This window comes from Lutra lutra, chromosome 6, assembly GCF_902655055.1.
Source record: "Lutra lutra chromosome 6, mLutLut1.2, whole genome shotgun sequence".
In the NCBI taxonomy this organism is placed as follows: Eukaryota; Metazoa; Chordata; class Mammalia; order Carnivora; family Mustelidae; genus Lutra; species Lutra lutra.
Window position 1 is genome coordinate 141,960,905 of NC_062283.1, and position 23,324 is coordinate 141,984,228.

At 45.6% G+C, this 23,324-nt stretch overlaps 2 protein-coding genes across 5 annotated transcripts in view; both read left to right on the forward strand.

Annotated features, from left to right (window-relative positions):
* The window catches only part of LOC125101694 (WAS/WASL-interacting protein family member 1-like), a 146,495-nt gene extending 146,177 nt beyond the window's left edge, over positions 1 to 318 (forward strand). Inside the window, exon 7 of the mRNA XM_047732029.1 lies at positions 182 to 318. Coding sequence (XP_047587985.1) covers positions 182 to 213 — 32 coding nt within the window. The 3' untranslated portion in view covers positions 214 to 318. The remainder of the gene's footprint in view (positions 1 to 181) is intronic.
* Positions 208 to 23,324, forward strand: part of TIAM2 (TIAM Rac1 associated GEF 2) — a 112,002-nt gene continuing 88,885 nt past the window's right edge. For 3 of the 4 annotated variants that reach the window (XM_047733390.1, XM_047733392.1, XM_047733393.1), the window contains exons 1-5: positions 208 to 344; positions 1,334 to 2,479; positions 8,062 to 8,497; positions 13,831 to 14,003; positions 15,818 to 16,042. In XM_047733390.1, coding sequence (XP_047589346.1) covers positions 1,340 to 2,479; positions 8,062 to 8,497; positions 13,831 to 14,003; positions 15,818 to 16,042 — 1,974 coding nt within the window. In that variant the 5' untranslated portion in view covers positions 208 to 344; positions 1,334 to 1,339. Of the gene's footprint in view, positions 352 to 1,333; positions 2,480 to 8,061; positions 8,498 to 13,830; positions 14,004 to 15,817; positions 16,043 to 23,324 lie in introns of all 4 variants that reach the window. The other variant, XM_047733391.1, reaches the window with a different exon arrangement.

Here is a 23,324-nt window from a genome sequence, read left to right on the forward strand (position 1 = left end):
TCATTTATATCTTCCAACACCTCTGATGAATCAAGCAGTTCACAGACATTTCATTTATTATTCTAACAGTGATTGTGGACACTGGTGGTTTCTTCATGTAATTTACAAGAAACCTTTGCTTTTACCTTCTGGGAGCTCAGTGTAAAGCGCTTGACAGTTTTCCTGTATTTCTGTTTTTCAGGATCATTTCATGGATTCACTTACCATACTTAACCATGCTGCCTTTTTCTAGGACCTGGTAAAGCCTTCTGCCTCTTAATCTCCCTCAGAACACAGACTAGACTTCAGGTAAAGCCAGCGCACATGAGTTGTGGTTCACGTCAACTGGCAAGACTGTGATCAAGGTAATAAGTAAGTTTCATTGTTCAGTCTGGTTAATTTTGTTTTTAATTGTGTTTGCGAACTCCCACCAAAGAAAAGTCAATCCATTTGACTTTTGTTTTGTGAGTGTACATTCTTAGGTGTAAAAGAATTAAAAGTAAAAACCTACTAAATATATTTTGAAATGGAACTGGAAACGTGATTTCTAACTTGCCTCAAATAGTGATATACCAGTTAGGGTGAGAAACCCAAGGGGAAGGTTTGGCTCAAATTTCAACTTGCGTTGTTTGGCTTAAGTAACAGACGAATCGAACACATTGGGGTTTTACAGGGAATGAAAAGAATCTAAATTTTTTTCAGACATCCATATTCTGATAAATCAGCTTCCAATATTCTTTACCCCACCCCTGTTTTCATCTCAGCCTAGTTTTGGGGGACTCCTTTTGTGGTGTTCCTATTCTGTGTGATCTATCAAAGCTCCAACAGAGTGTGATCCCTAGACTCATGTTATTAAAAAGAAGCAGTAGTCTCTTCTTTTGGGGTGTGATATTTGCTCTTCTAGAAGTTGGCGTGACAATGGTAGAAGTCATTGTCTCTGGTCACTGAGGAGCTGGTGTTTTGGATGCCTGAACTAAGATGCTTTCCTTCGTGTTTCTGTTCAAGAGTCATTTATTCAGAACCTCTCAGTGCTACACCTAAAGGAGGCCTCTGCTTTAAGTTGACTTTTATGCCTATTTGATGTCTGAATTAATATCATACAAAAAAATTATGTGTTTAAAGTAACTAGCACATGGGTGTGCAATATTGTCTACTTGGTTGATGACCTGCATGGCACAAGGAGAATCAATTCAGTAGGTAACTTTTGTCCCTACTTCTCTGACTTGTGTAGGACACCAAAAAAAAAGAAGTTGTTCTTTTGTAATGTGTGGAACTTTTTTTTTTTAGAAAATTCTGTCACAGTGGAATGTAACTTAGGTCATGTTTCTTACTGATGCTACTGTTCTTAATTTAGGTTACAATGGGGAACTCTGAAAGTCAGTACACCCTGCAAGGATCTAAAAATCATAGCACTTCTAACACTGGTGCTGAGCAAAAGCCTTGCTCCCTGAAAATACGCAGCATTCATGGGAAGGATGACAAGTCACTGCATGGATGGGGTCACGGAAGCAGTGGAGCGGGTTACAAGTCCCGGTCCCTGGCCCGAAGCTGCCTTTCTCACTTTAAGAGCAATCAGCCTTACGCATCCAGACTGGGCGGACCCACATGCAAAGTCCCCAAAAGCAGCGCCTACCCCAAGCCCAGGACGAGCGCCTCGGGAAACGAGTTCCAGAGCAGCAGTGCGGCCTTCTCTGCAGAGAACGGCTTCCACTACGTCGGGCACGAGCGGGCGGCTGACCTCGCGGTCTCGAGGGACTGCAGTGGGCACCTTCTCAACTGCTACGGGAGGAACGAGAGCGTGGCAGCCACGCCGCCCGGCGAGGACCGCAAGAGCCCCCGGGTGCTCATCAAGACGCTGGGGAAGCTGGACGGCTGTCTGCGGGTGGAGTTCCACAACGGCGGCCAGCAGGGCAGGGGACCCCGGGGGGACGCGGGCGGCCCGGTGCGGCTGCTGCGCTACTCGCCCACCTTGGGCCCCGGGCCGGACTCGCCCCCGGACTCGCGGCCGCGCTCCAGCAAGGGCAGCTCCCTGAGCTCCGAGTCGTCCTGGTACGACTCGCCCTGGGGCCCCGTGGGCGAGGCCAGCGAGGCCAGTGAGGCCGAGGGCTCCTTCCCGGTGCCCGGCACGCCCGCCCCCGGCCTCTGCGCCGCCGACTTCCCGCCGCCCGGGGCCCCCAAGCCGTTCAACCAAAGCTCCTCCCTGTCCTCGCTCCGGGAGCTCTACCCCGACCCCAGCCCGGCGCCCTCGGGCCTGCGGCTGTCCCATGAGTTCGTGGGCACGCACGCCAGCCTCAGCCACCGCGTGTCCTTCGCCTCGGACATGGACGTGCCCTCCCGGGTGGAGCGCAGGGACCCCGGCCCGTACTCGTCCTTCACCCTCCCCTGCCGCAAGTCCAAGGCCTTGACCGAGGACGCCTCCAAGAAGGACACGCTCAAAGCCCGCATGCGCCGCATCAGCGACTGGACGGGAAGCCTCTCCAGAAAGAAAAGGAAGCTGCAGGTGAGTACACCTTAGGGTGGAGGGGGAAGCTTCCCTTCCCTTCTCCAGCAGCAGGAGTGTTGCGGGAGCTGCCCCAGGGCGCTGGGCTGAGGCCAACGGAGCTCAGGAAAGTGAAGAGTTTAGGACTGGGCGCCTCTTGTTTGCCGGGGTGGGTGGGGTGGTTTTTCTCTTTCCCTTCAGATATGCACTTTTTCTCTTAACCCACAACCTCAGGCTCTCTGGTTCAGTGCAAGCTCACCTTCTGCTCTCTGCTGCGAACGCCACAGGACACAGGCCTCGTCCCAAGGCGTCGCCAAACTGTCCTTAGAAAGTACAGCATTCCAGAGAATTCCCCAGTGAACTGGTCATCTGAGAATTTTGTAGAGCTCATTCTTGAAGCCTAAACAAAAAGGAGAGCTAGATCATTGTTATTTGGGAATGAGTCTCTTTCCTGAACTTGATATTACTTTGGGGAAATTAACATTTTGGGGGATACATAAAAAAAATTATCTGTATAATCTCACTGCCTTCTAAGGGGTTAGCAAACAGTTTTTGAAAACATCTTGTACCCAAGAACACGTAATATCAAAAATATAATGCCTGATAAAAGAATTGTGATGATGAAGGTTGGGGGCACCAGGTGGTGGGTATTGTAGAGGGCACGGATTGCATGGAGCACTGGGTGTGGTGCAAAAATAATGAATACTGTTATGCTGAAAAAATAAAAAAATTAAATAAAAAAAAAAGAATTGTGATGATGATAATACTTATTATGATGTATAAAGTTGTAATGGGGAAACAAAGTGGCTTAATCACCAGGAAGGAAAGTAATAGGTTGCCTTTTTAGGTAACTAGTGGTAAGTGCTAGGTTTTTAGTTCTTCTTCTTGTTCTTTCCTTTTAAAGATTTTATTTATTTAAGATACATAGTGAGAGAGAGAAAGAACTAGCAGGGAGGGAGGGGAAGGGAGATGCAGACTCCTCTGCTGAGCGGGAAGCTAGACCCTGGGCTTGATCCCAGGACCCCTGGGGTCCTCACCTGACCCGAAAGCTGATACCCAACTGACTGAGCCACCCAGGCGCCGCTAGGTTTTTAATTCTTTTGCTCTTGGCTTTTCTGTTTTGTGTGTTTCTACTTTTAGTTATTTGTAGAAGGAAGAAAGCTTTTCCTTTTTCTTTTTTTTCCTTTGCTTACACAATATAAGTCGCATTGTTGAAGAGAATTTAGTTAATTTGCCTCTAGTAAAACTGCGTTTTATCCATCCTAGATAGATACGGAATTATAAAATTTTACAGAGCCTTATGGGTGACCAAGAATACGCCTTCCCTGAATAATAGATCGTGTCAGATCTGTAAAACTTACTATTAGTTATTTCCTTCTCATGCATGAGGCACACCACCAGCACCCCTCCTGTGTCGTGCTTTGTTGTCCCCTGGCTCCCCCTTTACCTACGGATAAAGAACAGATGACCACCGTCCCGCCGTGGAACTCTTCATATCCCCAAATGTAGTAATTTGCTAACGCTTTACTCCTCACTTCTTTACACTCAACCACTGCCTAGTAGAGATTAGACCTTTTCTCTCAGGTCCCATGTCCTGAACAGCTGACAGAAGTTGAGCCTGGTGAGGGAAATAGGTCCTGCTTTCTCTGGGGCTGCAATCCCACATAGGCGACTTTTGTGTCTTTTTGATTCAGGTGTTCTGTGGCTGACTGAGGTTTAGCTGTCATTTACTGGGACCCCTTGATCCTGGCCTCGAGCCCGTTACTTCCCATCTCTGGTTTGCATAGAGCATGGTTCTCATCTGTCCGCGTGTGTGGCCTGGCTCACACACCACTGTACTGAGTCTAATTCAGGTTTAGTTCAGCTAAAGGGAGACCACTTGCCACTGTGTACTGACCACGTTCTGTCTCATTCAGGCCCTCACTGCCCCCCTGGGAAGTGACCTCCTTCAAGTCTGGGTCATCCAGAGATTTCGTTCTGAATGGTTTGTTAGCCTGTGGAGTTAAGAACAGACTGGTTAGATAATCAAAAAGTCCGAATTTGGAAGTCGGAAAGGACTTCCACCTCACTTTAAAATGAAGAAAATAAGGCTTAAGGAGTTTGAGGGTCTTCCCTGAAAGAGACATGGCAAGTTGGTGGAGAAGCCAGGGCCAAAGCCATTTCTACTACGCCTCATATAAGAGCTCTTTCCGATGAGACACATGGCCAAGGTACTGTTGATAGCCACTGGTAGTTGCTTTGGGCTTATTGAATGTTAAAGTGAACCGCTTTGGATTTTTAAGAAGTATCCTGTGAAGCCAGCTTTTTAGTTTTGCTTATGTTCCCACAATCAATAATCCGTAAAGGTAAGCAAGACGAATTTTTTGTCTTGTTAACAACAAGATGAAAGCGTGCCACTTTTGTTGGTCATGTTTTTTTTCCCTCTTTTGTTTTCCTTTCATGATTTATGGCAGAGATCAGGTTTAGAGCCTTAAAAATGTAGTCAGTGCATGGGAGCAAAATTCCTGACAGTGTGGCAGATGGCACCAAATGAATGCATATTCTCACGTCACATAAACTTCTGTCTGCCAGCAGGGCTAAGGTCCAGAAACCCTTACCATGATGGAGAGACTTACTTGTTTTGACTTTTTAAAGAAGTAATATAAAAGAGGAACCCTTTCTTAGGGTTTTTAACCAGTAGGGTGAGTTAGTGAAAAAGCATACACAACTGAAAAAGAGTACCACAGTAATCAGAGAGAATGTGCTGGAGAGGAGTATGTGTTTGATGCCAACAAACCCTAATATTAATGGAGCTGTACTGTGAGTCCTTGTTCCTGTCCTCGGTGAACTTATAGTTCTGTCAGTCAGGGTGGGCTGGGTTATGCTGAGAGAACAGAAAGCTCTCAGAACTCCGAGGTTAGTACAAGCAAAGTTTCTTTCCCATGCTGTCATTCTGGTCTGCACTGTTCCTCTCTGGGACCCTGGGTCCACAGAGCAGTTCCATCTGGAAAACTGCAAGCCATGACAGCAGAAGAGGAAAGAAAATTGTGTGTTGGCTTTTGAAGTTTCCATGTGTCACTTCTGCATGCTTTTATTGGCCCAAGCTAGTCACATGGTCATGTCCAACTCAGAGGGAGGGGAAGGAGAAGGAATGACCCTGCCCTGGGCCCTGGGAGGAAGGTCAGGCGTGTTCGGTGGGCAGCAGTGACAGCGGACATCAGGAGGCAGAGACCCTGGCCTTTAGGCTCTCTTAATTTTAGACCTCACTGCCCTTTGAGGGCTGCGTAGTCACAGAGAGCTAGTGGTCTCTACTGTGGGATGAAGGAAAAAGACATGTGAAGAATGGCCAGGTGTGAATTTGAATAAATTTTCCTAGAAAGTGAGGAATGATGATCAGGAGTTTTCTTTTACCTCCCGAGAGAGACTGAACTCTTTTGAGCCCCTCTCCTCTTTTCGGTAGTGCCCTGGTCATGAAGTTACATTTTCCATTGCTTAGGATGATCTAGTTGCATGCAGAGAAATGGAAGTCAGACTGCCTTGTGTACATGTATAACACGACTCCTTGGTTTCATACACATAGCACGGCGATGGGGAAATGCAGCTGAGCCGACATAGGGACGGACGTCCACTCATACATTCCTGTTAGCCTGAAAATCAGTCACTGGCTATTAGGATTCTCGATAGAAAGCTCTAGAAATGTGTTAGAAACTGGGAAAGTTCATGTCTAAGAATCAGTTGTAAATGCTGAAATGCTATATTTTCCCGTTTCTTAGGAAAATTTGTCACGCTTTGCTGTGGTGGAACATTTAAAAGTGCGGGCTACAACTACCAACTGAAGACTCTCTTATGAGAAATGCTGTCAACAATGTTTATAGGGTCACATTTAAGTTTGGCACCTGAGTGTCATTCCTCTGGCAGAGTTTGGCTTGTTTTGAAACACCCCGTTAGAGCTGGGTATCTGAGGCATCCTGGTGTTTGGGGGCTGTGAGTCAGAGTCACATTCGTAGCTGACATGATGTTAACGCTAGCTAAGTGAGAAGTATTCCTTCACCTCTTAGGAGTTTTTGAAGAGCAACGAAGTGACAATTTAAAAAAAAATCTTAAACTATTTTGAAAGTGTCTTCTCTAAGTGACTCACTGCAGCTGGCTTACTTGCTCTATTCTTGCATAAGCATCTGTGTATAAATAAATATGACTATGGGACATGGTGTAAACATAAGTGGAAAATAATATTTTTGTTAGAAATAGCTGCGATTGGGGCTCCGTTGTTTATAGCCCCTGGGTATTCGGAAGCACTCTTCAGCTGAGGATTTTCCTACAAAATGTACTTGCTACTGGATTTCCGGATAGAGTGGCAGAAAGGATAACCCCTCCATACAGTGGAGTATTCAGAATAAGGCCTTTGGTCAGTGGCCTTGACTCATTTTTATTTTAAATTATTATATATTTATTATTTATTTAATTTTATTTTTATTTTAATGGGTAAGGCAATATAATGGACAGTCTTCTAGCAGCTGAGTAGATGTTTACACTGAGCACTGCTCTGCAGACTTACCTTAATCTGAACTCTAAATCTGGAATGTTAGAGTCTTTTAAGTCTTAAATTAGGCTTACCTTCTGCTGAAGAATGTACTTACTGATGTTTACCAGTGAATGGCCTGTCTGAAAGTTATTCTTCTTAAATAACTGGATTTCTCTAAGTGAGAAAACATTCTGTGTTTTCAGCTCTGCATAGCCACTGACTGTCAGTGTATTGTAGTCTCTTGGGGGGCAGCCATTATTTTATAAATATTAGTTTTATTTAGAGCTGCCAGTGTCTGATTTTATGTTGCAGTACATGTTGAAGTTAAGAATCATGTCTTTGGTATCCCCAGTGACTAGAATAAAATAGATGTTCAAATGAAAGGATGTGAGTGAATATTTCTTTCATGGAAGAAATTCCCAAATTAAGTAAAAAAAAAATACTGTTTATGAAAAGCAGCATTACTAGGAAATACTTTCTGTAGATGAAGAATCCCACGTGCATGGTTTTTAATATCTGAAGAAGGAAAATAAGATGGTAGACATCCTCAAGTCTTAAGATGGGTAAGGGTAGGGAGAAGCTGGGGACTGACTATTTTGGGCAGAGGAAGAGAAGTTTGCATAACAATACCTGACAACACCTGAGTACTTATTCCCTAAACCCCTTGACCCTGGAACTGGAGATTTTCTACCTTTAAAAGGATCCAGGAGGAAGACCTGGATGAGGAACGCGAATTCCTCCCAGGAAGACACCAATTCGGTCAGCAAAGAAATGTTAGCCTAGAAATCTTCACTGATGTGTTACAAATACACTAGTTAATTTCTTGATGCTCAGTATAGGTTAGAGGTGGGATAGTCAGGAGTCTTTAGTGAATTCCTATCTTTAAGCATTGACTCCACTGGCTCTGGATTGGGTTGGGCAACGTTATTTCTACAGTTCTTTCTGGTTTGGTGACTTAATGTTTGAAGATGAATTTTTGTTAAGAGTCTTGCTTTGTGGCAGCAGCATTAGCAAACAGCAGGACTACGTGTTTCCAGTGTTGGGGAAGGGATGCTTTGGATATGCATGACCTCTGATGGGTGGTCGTCTGCATTGCTCACAGGAGCCGAGGTCCAAGGAAGGCAGTGACTACTTTGACAGCCGCTCAGATGGACTGAATGCAGACGTGCAGGGGCCCTTCCAGATGTCTGCTTCACCGTGGTCTGGGGGCTCCGCTCAGATCCTGTCCCAGAGAAGCGAATCCGCTCATGCAATTGGCAGTGATTCCCTCCAGCAGAACATTTATGAGAATTTCATGCGGGAGCTGGAAATGAGCAGGACCAACACAGAGAATGTAGAAACGTCCACAGAAACCGCCGACTCCAGCAGCGGGTCCCTCAGCTCTTTGGAGCAACTTGATCTGCTCTTTGAGAAGGAGCAAGGGGTGGTCCGAAAAGCTGGATGGCTGTTCTTCAAACCCCTCGTCACTTTGCAGAAGGAAAGGAAGCTGGAGTTGGTGGCCCGGAGGAAGTGGAAACAGTACTGGGTAACACTGAAAGGTAAGTGCGTTGTTGACCCAAGGGGGCCACTGAAATCATTTCTTCCAGCTGTGCCTTCTCCCAGGAAGCACCAGTCAGTCCACTGTTAATTTGTGTCAATGTGAAGGGATTTGATATAATGTCTCCCAGCATGTTTTGCTACAGATACTTTCTCACACCTGGAGAATATGGCTTACATAATATTCATATATATTATTCATTCTAATACATGGTGATTGAATTTCATAGTTACAGCTTATTATTTTATAGGTATTCCCGTACCATTCTTTAATAGTTTTCCTGCATCTGGGGGTAAAATTTTCCAAATAAGTAACCAAATGCAGATCGTGAGTATCCTGTTCTTCACAAGGACCCTCAGCTTATACGACAGAACATCTGGATGTCCTCTGACCTTTATAAACTAAGGAAGTCTAATTGTCCTCATCCCAAACAAATGCCTTTTTTTTTTAAATGTAAAGGAAATAGGAGTAAGGATTTGTTTGTTAAGATTGTGAAAGTTTCTTGGAAATGTTGCCATTTAAGAGTGATAATTGCCTTGCTCACTGCGGTTGCGTAGATTAGAAGTGATCTTAATGTCTTGAGGAGGAGCGAGGCTCCGAGTCAGTACGGTGTGATTTACACGGATGTGAAGTCGGTTTACACAGATGCGAGCAGGAAGGGCAGCCTCACAGTCACGTGTGCACAGTCATCCTGTGACTCTGTCAGAGGCACTGAGTGTGGTGTTCAAAGACAGACCTCATTATCGGGCGACAGCCTTCCCCGTCCTGGGGAAAAGCAGAAATGGGAATCCTGTCTGCAGACACGATGTGTGGAAGGCCTGAGCCGTCCCACGGGGCTCCTTTCTTGCTACACCCCACCTCTGCCCTACCTTGTAGAAATTATGAGATGCCCCCACCCCTGCCTTGGGGAGCTGGGTCATAATAACCCAGAAGCCTGTCTGGGAAGGATCCACTTTGGAAGGAATTTTGCCTTTAAGTGATGCTTTTCCCTAGCAAACTGGATGGTTTATAATACCCAAGTCCCAGTCCTTTTTTCCAGCTTGTGATACCTTGTGGCTGAGGAAGACCTAAGAGCTCACCTCTCATTTGGGCATCCTGTGGAGACAGGTTCTTAGGCCAAATGATGGACGAGATTTGGAGACTTGGAATAAGGGGTTGAACCTACCAAGATGCAGTTTGAAGCGATATGTTATGTTCTCAGGTTTAATAATCAAATAACCATCCAAGTACAGGATAGGGAGCTGTGGCTGCTGAGCATTACAAGGAGATTTGGGGGGTGGGGGTTGAGCTGTAGGCCGTTTCTTTTTTCTTTTCTTTATTTTTTAAAAGATTTTATTTATTTGACAGAGAGAGAGATCACAGGTAGGCACAGGGGCAGGCAGAGAGAGAGGGGGAAGCAGGCTCCCCGCTGAGCAGGGAGCCCAATGCAGGGCTTGATCCCAGGACCCTGGGATCGTGGCCTGAGCCAAAGGCAGAGGCTTAACCCACTGAGCCACCCAGGTGCCCCTGTAGGTCATTCCTTGAATGAGTTTCCAATGTGATGGAGTCAAGATAAAAGTAAATATGATTTAAAAGAGTGAATGTGATTTTCCGGCTACCTTCTTCCACCTGTCCCGGGTTCTAGAGCCACAGCGGCTTCTCCTCCCTCTGCCCTGGGTGGAGCCGGCCATTCTTATCCTTGGGGGCACGATAGTGCAGGAGCCCTGTTAGTAAGCAAGATGGGGATTCTTGAATAGGTTCGACCTGAAGTATCCCTGATTGGAGAGGGGAGGGAAAATGTCTTCTCAGGAGAGTGAGCATTTGGGATTGATTATGAATCACAGTCTGAAGCTTCCTCCTTCCGGCATATTGTTTGAAAGAGATGCACTTGACTCCGTATGAGATGTGTATCTGTTTTGCTTTTTTAAAAATTGTATTTATTTATTGTATTTATTTTTTTAATGTAAAATTGTTTAAATGAATGCTTTGGGAAGTCATTCCCTGCCTATTTTAATGGCTCTGAACCGCTCCCCTCCCACCCCCTGCCAACTCCCACTCCAGTGGTGGTGGAGGCTGGTGATGGTGTGTGTTTGTATGTCCATGACCTAACCCCAGCAGGGGTTGACAGCAGGGTGACAGCAGGGGGGTTAGAGCCATGCTATATGGTGTACATTTAGGAATACTTAACTTGGAGAAGACCAGGAGTGGGGTGGGCAGTGAGCAGCAGTCTTGTGGAAGGGGCGCTGAATTTATTCTGGTTCCCCAGGGGTTAGGATGGCAAGCTGATTCTGAATTAGAAGTACAGCAGTGACCAGAGCCATGAGCAAGTGGAAGGAGGCGTTCTTCCTGATCTCCCTGCTTCTGAAGACATTCGTGCAGAGCCAGATCGTAGGGGGCTTCCTGGGGGAGGAGATTTAGGCAGGTTTCTCTTAGAGCTAGAAGAGCCCACCTCCAGGGTTTTGCATCCTGGGGGCTACCGCGGGGACTCCTGCTACTGACCCCCGTGGCAGGGACGGCCGTGAGTCATCTGACTGCCCCAGGCTCTGCGCTCTTGCCTGCACTCTGATGCCTTGGCGCTTGCCCATAAAACCCTTTAAGACCCATGGAGAAAGGGTGCTTTGTAAGTGTGAATGTTATCAAGCACACATTCCTTCCTTCCCTTTGCAGCCAAGGAAAGTTATGCGATAAAGATGTTTTTTTCCAGCATAACCTTTTCCATGTGGCTTTCTATACCTCTTTCCTCTGGGAATTCACTAGGCTGAGTTGAACTTTCTTGGCTTGGAATCCAAGTTGTAATGTTTGAACTTAACTGTTTGGTTTAATCTTAGTTACACACACACACACGTGTATATATATGTATATATACAAGCGTGTACATTTAAGCAGAATTACAAATTCTTGACGTATTTATGGTGTTCTGGAGAGAGCAGCTACAAGCACTAGTTGTATAACTGTGTCATGTGTCGAGTGTGCTAAGGGCATAAATGTTTTCTAGGGCTTGGAGGATGTCATAACATTTTTAACAAAGGTAATGCTGCTTTCCATATGTCTTCCAGTGAGTCAGGAGAGGGGTTCCTGCCGTAATTTGGGGATCGTGGTGGTACTGTCATGCATGAGGGGGTGGTGTGATGAGTGTGGCTTGAGAGGGTGTCGAGAAAAGATGGGTTTCAGGGAAGATGAGACGAACTCCCTTTTTCCACTGGTGATACTTCTATTGGCGCCTTATCTATTCTCGTACTTCTGCGGCTGTTCTGGTCTGTTTTCTCTTTCTGCCTCAGTGGCGAGACGAACCCCTGCTGGCAGCCCTCCAGGCCAACCCCAGCTCCTGGCAGGGACCGGGCAGGGCTGCTGGCCGCAGCCCTGGGTGGGGGCCACGGGGACGGGAGATGCCGCAGACAGGGGTGCCCCGCTTTCCCTCAGCCTTATCGCCCCAGCATGGGAGATACAGATGAGGTTAACTTTGATGTAATAGATTTACCACTGATTTCCTGTTCTTTAAGTTCAATAGCAAAGAAAATCGTGCATACTGTTTTACCTCCTGGCCTGGGTCTAACATGACATGTCCTGTTTTGGTTTCACCCTGCCGCGGTCGATGGGGCGTTCGAGTTGGCGGCATGTTGGCATCTGCCCAAGGTTGTGTTCATTTCCTCTAGATGTCATGACTCAAACCACAGCCACTGGGCGTACAATGGTGGGGAAGCTGGGAAGTGAATGTTCACCGATCGGAAAGAATTTGAACTGGGCAGAACTGGCGTGGGTCTGTCACCTTGACCCTGGCCCTTGGGTCCCCAGGTCATGGCAGGTTGCATACACAGCAGCAGTCAGACAGGCCTTTCCTAATGGAAAGATTTGGGGACATTGTTTCTATGTGCATCAGTGGCTGGAAAAAGACTGGCTCAACCCTGCAGGAACAGCCCTGGCCGGAGACCAGCCTGCTGGTTTCCCTTCTTCTGGAAGCATCTCTTAGCCTTAGTGTGGGTGCCTTTTGTTTGCAGGAAGAAAGGTTGCTAGAGCTTCTTGAGATCGTTAAGCACCATGGAGGGGGAAAGTGTCACGATAACTGTTTCTGAGGGCAGAGCTACCGGCCAGCATCTTGTTCTCCTGGCTTCTGTGCTGCACTCGGTTCCATGTTCTGAGCTTATGTGTCCAGATTAAGATGGGTTTTCGAAGGAGGAAGTGACACTGGCTAGCATGAAATGGGTTTTTGTTTTGTTTTGTTTTTTTAACACTTAGACTTTTATGAGTGAGGACTTCTAACTCAGAGGGGCAGTCATGCACTGGACCTCATTCATTGGCTGTGTGGCTGAGAGCAGCTGGTGCTTCTTCACATCAGCAGGAGAGTCTGTGCAAAGCAGGGGGATGGTGACCTTATCCGCCGTATTTGGATGCCAGGGCTCAGCACGTGAGAAGTGCTCAGAAGTGTTTATCAGATGAAGGTTTTTCAATAAGAGAATGTACTTGTGAGCATTTTAGAATTTGCTTAAAAACTGCATCTAATAATTATAAGGCACTCCTAATTATCAAAGTAGATCCTTTATAACTTCTACCTACAATAATTCTTTAATTTACAGGTATTTGCAAGCATTTTTGTGTCATAGTTTAAAATCAAGTGATATTTAGTTTCATTTTCCCCTCTTCATCTAAACAGTAAAATCTGTGGTGTGATTTCCTCTTATTGTGCGATAAAAAAATACAGTAATATTAAATTATTTTATGTGGCATTTGGAGAATTAACCGGGTACTTTCTTATAAATGGCAAAGTTCTGCAGGTAAACTCCTTTTCTTGTTACCACCAGTTGTAAGTATAGAAGCTCCCTCAATTAATGAACATGGGTGTTCTCTCTGCATTGATTTCTTAAATAATGCAGGGCTATGGTGGAGAAAGAGGGCTCTGGGGCCAGCGCCTGGGTTCAGTTCCCTGCTCTGCCGCAGTCCAGCTGTGGGACCTGCACAGTGGTATAAGTCCTCGGGTTTCTCATTTGTAAAATGGGGTTAATAACCACACCTGCCTTCTGGGGCTGCTGTGGGGTCTAAATGAGCCATTGAAGAACTTAGAAGAGTTTCTGACAGAGTAAGAAACAATAAATGCTTGGTATTGTTATTACTATATGTTTACAAAAACCTCTCCTTTTCACCTGAGTTACGCTGATAAAACAAGGCATACTTTGGATACCAGAATTTCCTTTTGTATTACATGGTTGGTTGTCTCATTCTATTCCCCCCACCACCAACCTCCCTTCCACTCTCCCTCCCTCCTTCCTTCCTTTCTTTCCTTCATGTGTCCCTTACCTTCTCCCTGCCTTCCCAGATCCTCAAGACTGTGACAGAGATGTAATTTGCTTCTCTGTCTCATAGGTTGCACCTTGCTGTTCTATGAGACTTATGGGAAGAATTCCATGGATCAGAGCAGCGCCCCTCGGTGTGCACTGTTTACAGAAGACAGCATAGTGCAGTCAGTCCCAGAACATCCCAAGAAGGAAAATGTGTTCTGCCTCAGCAACTCCTTTGGAGATGTCTACCTTTTCCAGGTACTGCTGAACTTTCTGGACGGAGGGTCGAGGTGATGACTTGTGTACTAGGAGGACGAGAAGGAACAGAATGAAGAGGCATAGTTTACCAATGCAATAGAGTAAAAGCCTAGTTAGGCTTTGGGTTGGGGCTTAAGAGAACTGGCCCCTGCTTACCGTCAGGTGGCATGGGGCCCATGTTCATCCAGTCATTCACACAGCAAGCATTTCTTGGAACGCTCTTCAAGTTCCAAGCTGTGCCCCCTGGAATGGTCTCGAGGATTTGAAGAGAGAAAAACCATCGTCCTTGTTCTGGCATAGCTCATGGTCTAGTGGTGCAAGGTCTGAAATTCTCTGAGTGGAGGCTCTCAAGTGAAGCCTACAGAATATAGCTCAAGAGCTTTAGATTTTTCCCTAGAATCCCAGTAGAAGTGAAAAAGAAGCTTTTCAGGAAAGCCTTAAGGACAAATGCTGTAAGGTCTCATTTTCCTGTAGAAGTGGACTCAGGATGTTAAGTTTCAAGTTGTCTCCCATTATGATTTTTAGTAGTTTTCTGGCAAATGCAACATTGACAAACCTGGTGGGATGCCAAGCCTGCGGTGTTGGTGTCAGCCTTAGGCGTGAGATCCTGGTGCCGCCGTTGGGTGTGGACGCCATCTTGGAGAACATACTGAACTTCTCTGAGCTATGGATCTGTTAGCCAGTAGGATAACTGTAGTTTACGGGATCACTTTAAGGATCAATTATGTGTATGTGTTAAGTGCTGAAGAAATTCTAACCATTGGTGCCGTTATTGATGAACTCAGAAGGGGTGGAAGTGAAGGAAGTGAAGTATATTTCTGACGTGATTCCCAGGCTAAATCCAGTGCTGCCTGTAGACCCAGTGCTGCAGGTTCTGTCTGACCAAAAAGGTTCATGGAAGACTCCTAGGTCCTTGGTTCAGGAGTCTCAATGACATTGGTCCTGGACACTCTCAGGATCCCTGCAGAATTGCCTAGTGTTCTCTCTGCTGACTTTGGGAATCTAGAATTCTCTGCACAGACAGGATTTCCTGTTGCCAGTGCCAGGTGAACTCACTGGGCCTCTAGTCTTCTTGCTGTCCATAACTTGACTTACAAGATCCAGGGCCTGAGGTTTGATTTTCGTTCTCCTCACTTAAACGTTTTAAAGCCATGTAAGGAATTGCCGTTAATCTGAATTGTAGGGAAGGTAAGAGAATTAGATTAAATCTGCATGGACTGGGATGCCTGGGTGGCTCAGTCGGTTAAGCATCTACCTTCAGCTCCGGTCATGATCCCAGGGTGCTGGGATCAAGCTCTGAATTGGGTTCCCAGCTCAGTGGGGAGTCTGCTTCTCCCTCTCCCTGTGCCCCTCCACCTGCTTGTGTTCTCTCTCTCTCTCTCTCTCTCTCTCACTCCCTCAAATAAATAAAATCTTTGAAAAAAATTCTAAAAATCTGCATGAACTTCTCAGGGGCAAGTATGAGATGAGTATTTTGTGACTCAGGCAAAATATCCTTAGTTCTAAGAAATTCTCCCAATAGGTCCTATTGTATGATCCCAGAGATCACTGGACGATCAACCCACAGCTTGAATGTATGTGGTTTTTCTGGACATCGAGGGAGCGGAAGGGGTCTTCAGCCTGCTAGGAATCATAGTAATTTACTTGTTCTGCCTTATTGAGACTCACCTTATTTTTAAAATATTTTTCTTATGTGAAAAAATGTGTATAGTCACTGTGTGTGAAGTTAAGTGAAGATCAGAGAAAGAAGAACCCTTATGTATATTCCCAGTGCTTAAAGACAACCATTTTAATGTTGTTCCCCCTGTGTTTAGGCCTCTAGCCAGACCGATCTTGAAAACTGGGTCACTGCCATACATTCAGCTTGTGCATCCCTTTTTGCAAAGAAGCATGGAAAAGAGGACACGGTTCGGCTACTCAAGAACCAGACCAAAAACCTCATTCAGAAGATAGATATGGACAGCAAGATGAAAAAGATGGCAGAGTTGCAGCTGTCCATCGTGAGCGACCCAAAGAACAGGAAAGCCATAGAAAACCAGGTACTACTTATTTGTGTTTTCTTTCCTTGCTCATGTCACTCACCACGAAAATCGGAGTTGGAATGCAAATAGTGACAATGTTCCTTACCCCTCCCCCTCTGGGGGAGATCGTTTCTGTGGCTTCTTGTTGGAAGAACTTAACGGCAGCACTTTTGTGACATTGGTGATGTGATAGGCTTTATTTACAACCTTTGGTTGTTGTATATACCCAGTGGAATATTTGCAACCAAGTCGTTTTTCGTAATTCTGATTAGTTCCTTCTTGCCTGGCTGATTTTCTCATATATTGTCCCTTTCAGACCAGAATTTATATAATAAAACCACTAGAAGATTAGACAGAGGATTCTAACAGAGAGGGTGGCTTTGGGAAGTATGGTTTAGTGTGACACAGCTATTTCTATTCTTGGGTTCCAAAAAACCAGTATATATATATATATTTTCTGTTTATAACAGATATGGTGCTAAGGAGAATGCTTTCTCTGGTCTAGTTCCACTTTCATTATCAGAATTAAATAGCTCGTTTCTATGTTGTTTGCATTTTGGAGGAGGAGAAGCAGCTTATTTTTTTTTAAGATTTTATTTATTTATTTGACAGAGATCACAAGTAGGCAGAGCAGCAGGCAGAGAGAGAGGAGGAAGCAGGCTCCCTGCAGAGCAGAGAGCCCAATGTGGGGCTCGATCCCAGGACCCTGGGATCATGACCTGAGCTGAAGGCAGAGGCTTAACCCACTGAGCCACCCAGGCACCCCGAGAAGCAGCTTTTGAATATCTGTTTTCCTTTGCTCATGCACCCTAAGCCCGTGGACACACAGCCATGAAGGTTCTCGCATCTCTCTCTTCCTAGATGCAGGGTGAGCATTGTCTCTTTAGACGGTTAATGAGGCAGTGGCTCAGAGGACAGGTGGACATGGCGAGAGCCGTTCGTTGGTGGGATGGCACTGGTCTGGATGTGCGGCTACCAGGGTGCAGAGGGACCGTACCGAAGTTTCACAGTTTATATGGAAAACCTATTTCAGAGTATATAATTTCCATAATTTTGTAGAACCTCAATGAGCATATCCTACACTCCTGAACTGAACTGTTCTGAGAATATGCCCTTTATCTAAAGAGTATCTGGGAGCACAGTCCAACTATATTAACAGGACCTGAGAAGAGGGTTGCCAGGCAGAAGGTGGGGAGGTGGCAGGTATTGGAGAGTTTGGCAGGAGCACCACAGTGGAGGACGTGCCGCCACCAGGAGCTCACCCTGGGTTCCCTCTGCCCTCTGCCTGCACCTGTCGTGGAAGAGTGAGGTGCTGAGGCCGGTCCCCATCACTCAGCTTTCAGTCTCTTTGGCGTGGAGAGATGTGATGCTACGTCAGGGTTACCTGGCAAACCAGAAAGCTTGCGGGGGAGAAACGGTCGTCTCAGTTTTCCGTGCCTCGCAGCTCACGAGTGGTCCTGAATTTCGAAAATCCAGGAGCCGTGATTGTCTGTCCTCAGAGGTGAAACTCATGGATTGCCGTGTCTCAGAGTGTTCAGAGTGCCCCAATAAAACAGTCTCGGGATGACCATATGGGGGAAAATGTGGTTATAACTTCTACCAGCTCTCTGAAATTCACCTCTGAAGCCATACTTTCTTTCTCTGAAGGGACGTCCACCTTGAAGTCTGTAGGTCCTTACATAATCTCAAACGTGTAGATCCAGCTAGAGAAATGGGAAATCAGGCAACTTTCAGAGGCTCCTGGCCTGTCCACCCCCATCTCCCCCCACCTCTTTTGCTTCCCTTTTCCTTTTTATGGCCACAGGAAGTCCAAGCAACCTTTAGAAAATGCATTTTCATTAAATATAATTTTATTCCATTAATGCAGTTTCATTAACTGTAGTTTATAGTTGGCAAACAATTAATTTACAATGTCTGTGGGAGGGGAATTACTTTCACACAAACTGGACTCACACTCAAGAGTCTTTGATGGTTGGATGGCCTAAAGAAGCTCTTTCAATTATGACTCGCAGCACGTTATACATTCTTTGTCAGAATCATTACTAGTTATTTTAGGCACACTGTCCTGACGTGACTAAGTTTTCAGTCCCCCCCCCCACCCCCTTCCCTGGGTCCCCCTTGCCCCTATGCACACAGCTACCTTCTCATACTGCACTGGTACATTTCTGGTACGAAACCACTGGAAGTGATTTTAGGAATTCCACCTGAAAATATTCTCCCCATCGTACTGGCAGTTTCTAAGGTTGTCTTTGAGACTTGTTTTCCCAGAGGGCTTTGTGGTGGGTGTCCGGAATTACATTTGCTGTGCTCACTGTCCTTTGCTCATTTTCCAGATGGTTGTAAAGTGAGTTATTAGCTCTTTACTTGCCCACGCAGAGAGTACGAAACATAAAGGGGGATTAAAAAAGCACGTGCTTAGATTTATTTTTATGAGATGATCTTTGACTCGAGAATGTTATGCGAAGCTACAAAGGCAAAGGTATTTTCAAATCAAGACCAGTAAGAACATGATCTCTCAAATATCCCGTAACTATATGTTTTTTTCTAAACGACCTTTTAAAAACGTCTTTAACAGAGCAGTAGTGCTTTCTCCACTTACCACTTAAAACTCGCAACGTCACTATATTTTATTTTACATAAAAGAAAATATTTATGTAACGCTTTGCCCCAGAGACCCCAAGAACCTCAGATAGAGTCATTTATAGCCTAGTAAGAGCAGAACTTATGGAGTACGTTACATCATGCATGGTAAAGTCTCTGGGACAGATTTTCTTTGTAGTGTTTGGGTGGAGAAGATTGTTGTGTGCCCCCTTTCCAAATAAAAAGATAAAACGACACTGTCCTAGCAGTAACGGCTGGGCTTCATAGCATGGCACGGTGACGTGCTCTGCTTGAAAGAGACCGTCCCACGGGCTTGTCCCAGGGCCTTTTGGAGATGCTGGGGGGTGGGCAGGGTGACGTGGCTTTTCACTTGAGCATATCCAATGTGGAGCAGACCGTGCGGCCAGCCACATGTCGAATTCCTTTTGAAGTCCTGAGGGAGGAAGAGCTGTAAATTAAGTCCAGTTAGAACTTTATTTTCCTTTCCCTTCATTATTTTAAAACAAGTAAACAGGGACAAAACCTCACTGCCCTTTGGCAGTCTTGGCCCCCCCACCCCTGCCCAGATGGCTTCCCTGCATCCTGATGCATTCTGTGTGTTCAGTCCCCGTCCACCCCCCCTAACCCTGTGCACAGTGGTTCATGAAGCTCCGGTGGGGAGAGGCAGTCAGAATGGGGCAGAGGATGCAGCGGGAGCAGCAGGCTGGGTAGAGGGCTTGGGGCTGCTCTGGGCTTTGTGAAGCGTGGGCTTCCTTTTAAGTATTTACTTAAAGTTTCAACCTGGTAAAGAGGATGGATGGAATCTAGGCAGTTGGAAATTGTGGTGAGGGGGAGGGAACAAAGTGAATGAAGCCTTGAGGAAAATACGGTATGGAGTGTGTGTGTGTGTGTGTGTGTGTGTGTGTGTGTGTGTGTGTGTGTGTGAAGCCATTTGGGGAATAAAACATAGGAGTGGGAGGTGTTGGTGAAAGAGGTCTGAGGAGATGAGGCCGGATGATGGAGGTTCCGGGCATTCATTTAGCTCTGTGAATGTTTATTAAGTGCGTCTCTGGGTCCGGCAAGTGTGCACACACTGGGGAGTCAAAGAAGATGCTGTTTTGCCCTCTGGGGCTCTCCATCTAGCGGGTTGCCAGTCAGTAAAGCACATTATTGCAACATAATTTGGTGATACTAGAGCAAATGATATTCCAGAGGGTTGTGGAAGACAAACCAGAAGTCTAGCCTCCCGTGTAATCATGGAAGACTTCTTGCAGGAGGGATGCCTGGATTGCTGCTTGAAAAGTGAGGAGTTAATAAGGAATGGAGAAGGGAATGCCAGGCCAAGAGTCAGCATGAGCAAAGGCAGAGTGAAACGCCATGGCGCAGCCTGGCAGTTTGATTTCTCAGGCACACAGAGTGCGGGTGAGGGATGGAGGGTAAGTCGGACTGTCTTCTCCCTTCCCTGGACCGCTGCAGAGGCTGTCCGTTTTCCCCTTCCTCAGATGCATCTTCCATAGGAACTTGGAGTGTTTGCATCTGTAGAGCAGATCTGATCCCATGATTGCCGGGTTCGAAAACACTTTAAGTGGCTTCTCCTGCTTGTGAGATAAAGCCCTTGACAACCTGTCCTACCTTTATCTAGCAGGGCCCGCTTTCCTGCAGGTTCCACCCCTTTCTTTGGGGGTTTTTCCTCAGGCAGAGAAGACCCATATAGGCCCTCACTGGGCTTATATCCCTCCTCATCTGTGAGGAAGGGTTCATGGGTTACTTCTTCCTACCTTGACTTTCCTCCTGCCCACTCCCCCAGGGACCTCTTTTATGCCCCATAATTCTTGGGGTCTCTCTCCTTGCCCTCATCTCATTGTTTTCTAATTATCCCCTTGTGTTTAAGGCTGCTCCTGGTCTGAAAATTGAGCTCTTAAAGGATCTGTAACTTTTCCATTTCTGTATCCCTGGTGCTTTGCCCGAAGTAGTGTGGGAGTGGACGTGTGTCTCCTCTCTACTCTGACTCACTGAGTCTCCTCTCTGGGGGCCCCGGCCCAGCTCAACGCTGGCTCTGGGCTTCCTTCTTTCAGACCTTCCCTCTTTCATCCCCAGCTAAGGTATCCTCTCTCTGGCCTCACTCCCCATCCTCATGGCCCCTGAGCTTATTTATCAAGGCACCGATCTTGGGCCATGATCATTCGTGATTTCATGGCAGCCACGTGAGGTAAAGCTGTATGTGTCACTCATTTGATGGATGAGTGAATAGACCCTGAGAGAAGTTAAATACATTTTCTTTCTTTCTTTTTTTTTTTTTTAATATTTTATTTATTTATTTGACAGATAGAGATCACAAGTAGGCAGAGATGCAGGGAGAGAGAGAAGGGGAAGTAGGCTCCCCGCTTAGCAGACAGCCTGATGTGGGGCTTGATCTCAGGACCCTGAGATCATGACCTGAGCCGAAGGCAGAGGCTTAACCCACTGAGCCACCCAGGCGCCCCTAAATACATTTTCTAATGTCACAGAGCTGACAAGTGGGGAAGCTAGGATTTGACCACAAATGTGCATTCCTAACCACTGGGCTGTATTGCCTTTCAGTAACAAATCAGATTGTGTTTTTCTTGTTGATTAGTCATGTGATGAATGGTTTTGCATAAAACTTAGTTTTTATTTTTATGTGTTATATATGTGTGTGTGTGTGTGTGTGTGTGTGTATAATATATAATATGTATATATATGTATGTCTATTTATTTTTAAGTAAACTCTACATCCAACATGGGGCTCAACCTCACAACCTTGAGATCAAGAGTCACATGCCCTACTGACTGAACCAGCCAGCTGCCCCAGAATTAGATTTTTTAAAATTTAAGATTTATTTATTTATTTTAGAGCGAGTTAGAGCACGGTCAGGAGGAACGGAGGGAGAGGGAGAGGATCTTAAACTCCACACTGAGCCTGGAGTCCGACATGGGGCTCGATCTCACGACCCTGAGAGTCACGACTTGCGCCAAAACCAAGAGTCACACGCTTAACTGACTGCACCACCCAGTTGCCCCCCCAAAATTCGTTTTTAAATGATTTCTATACCTTGGATTTTGGGGCTCGATTTGATGGGAAGTGTATTTATTTTAAAATGGAGTGAATTTTATGGTATGTAAATTCTATCTCAGGGGAAAAAATGAAACACATTCTCTAAATCTTAGTTGGTTGTTCTAACCACGCGTTAACTTCAGTGTAATCTGTGTCACTAGATGGATTCTTCTGAGAAGGGTAGTTTGCAGTGCTTGGGAAATACTGCATGGGAGGTTTTCATCCTATTTGCCAAAAAGGAAAAACTGATGATCTTTTGGGACAGATCTTGGAAGGGACAAGTGACCAAATACTATGACCAAATGACTAAATGATAGAAAATATTTTTCTAGGGGTTTTGGGTGTGGAAGGAACGTGCTGGTCATCGTTTTTATGTATCACTTATTCATCTCTTATTTTTAGCATTAGGCTTCCTCCTCCCCGCTCCCCACGTCTACAGTGTACCATAACCTCTCTGACCTCATTAGATGACTATAGCCGTATTAGCAATAGAGGGGAAACTTTTGCACTGTGTTTGTGACAGAGCTTAAAAGTGGGCGTTTTCCTCCTTAATTTTGTTCTTAGTACTTTTTTCTTTTGCAGTGGAAGTCAGTTCCTTAGAGTGAGTTCTCTTCGTGTCATCTTTCTGTTTTGTGCAAGGCGTTAGAAGAAATGAAAGCTCAGTCTACATAGAGGTTGAATGTTTATTTTCGTGTCCTGTATTTATTTTAGAAAATAAAGAAATGTCTAGGGACAATGATCAGTATTTAAGGAATTTAGAAAAAAAAGGGGGAAAACAGTCTTGGTTTAAGGGGGTTGATTTTAGGTATTTTAGTGTTTGATAATAAAAAAAAAATCTCCAGAAATTCCTTGATTAACATGATGTCAGATGTTACTGTGTTAGTGATGGAAATTTCCCAACGTAAAGTTGTAATAGCTACAAAGCTGTCTTCTGTTTCTCCCATTACATTTATAAAAATGTATCTTTATCTCCTACTTTATCTCATAATTTTGATAATTATAAAATATGTTTATCTTTTTTTTTGTTAATGCTTAAAATTTGGGGGTGCGTGGATGGCTCAGTTGGTTAAACGTCTGCCTTCAGCTCAGGTCGTGATCTTGGGGTCCTGGGATTGAGTCTGCCATCGGGCTCCCTGCTCAGTGAGGAGCCTGCTTCTCCCTCTCCGTCTACCCCATCCCCTGCTCATGCTTGCACACACACACTCCGTCTCTCAAATGAAATTTTAAAAAATTGCTTAAAACTTGGGCTGAGCTTTGCACATCAAGGTTGTAGAAGGCTGAAACACAAAATGTTCAGTAGGAATAGAGCACCCAAGTGAGAGGGTAGATAGTCTTACATCCTTCCATGTTGAACACCTGGGGATTTGTGAGGAGAAATAAAGGTGGCAGTTAGATGAAAATGTGCATGAGAGTTGCTGTGCTAGGTCTCAGAAGTGCACAGTCACCTGCTTTATGAGCGAGGGGGCCTGCGATTCAGGGGCTGCATTGTGAGTGCTTGATAGAAGCTGATTCCCCCATGCTGCTCCCATCAGGGTCTGCTCGGGGCCTTTGCTACTCTGGGAAGGCGAGTCATTCCCACTCTGGGGGCTCCGTTTCCTCTGCTGAGAAACAAAGATGTGGTAATGCCGTTGCCCACAAGCTCACTGC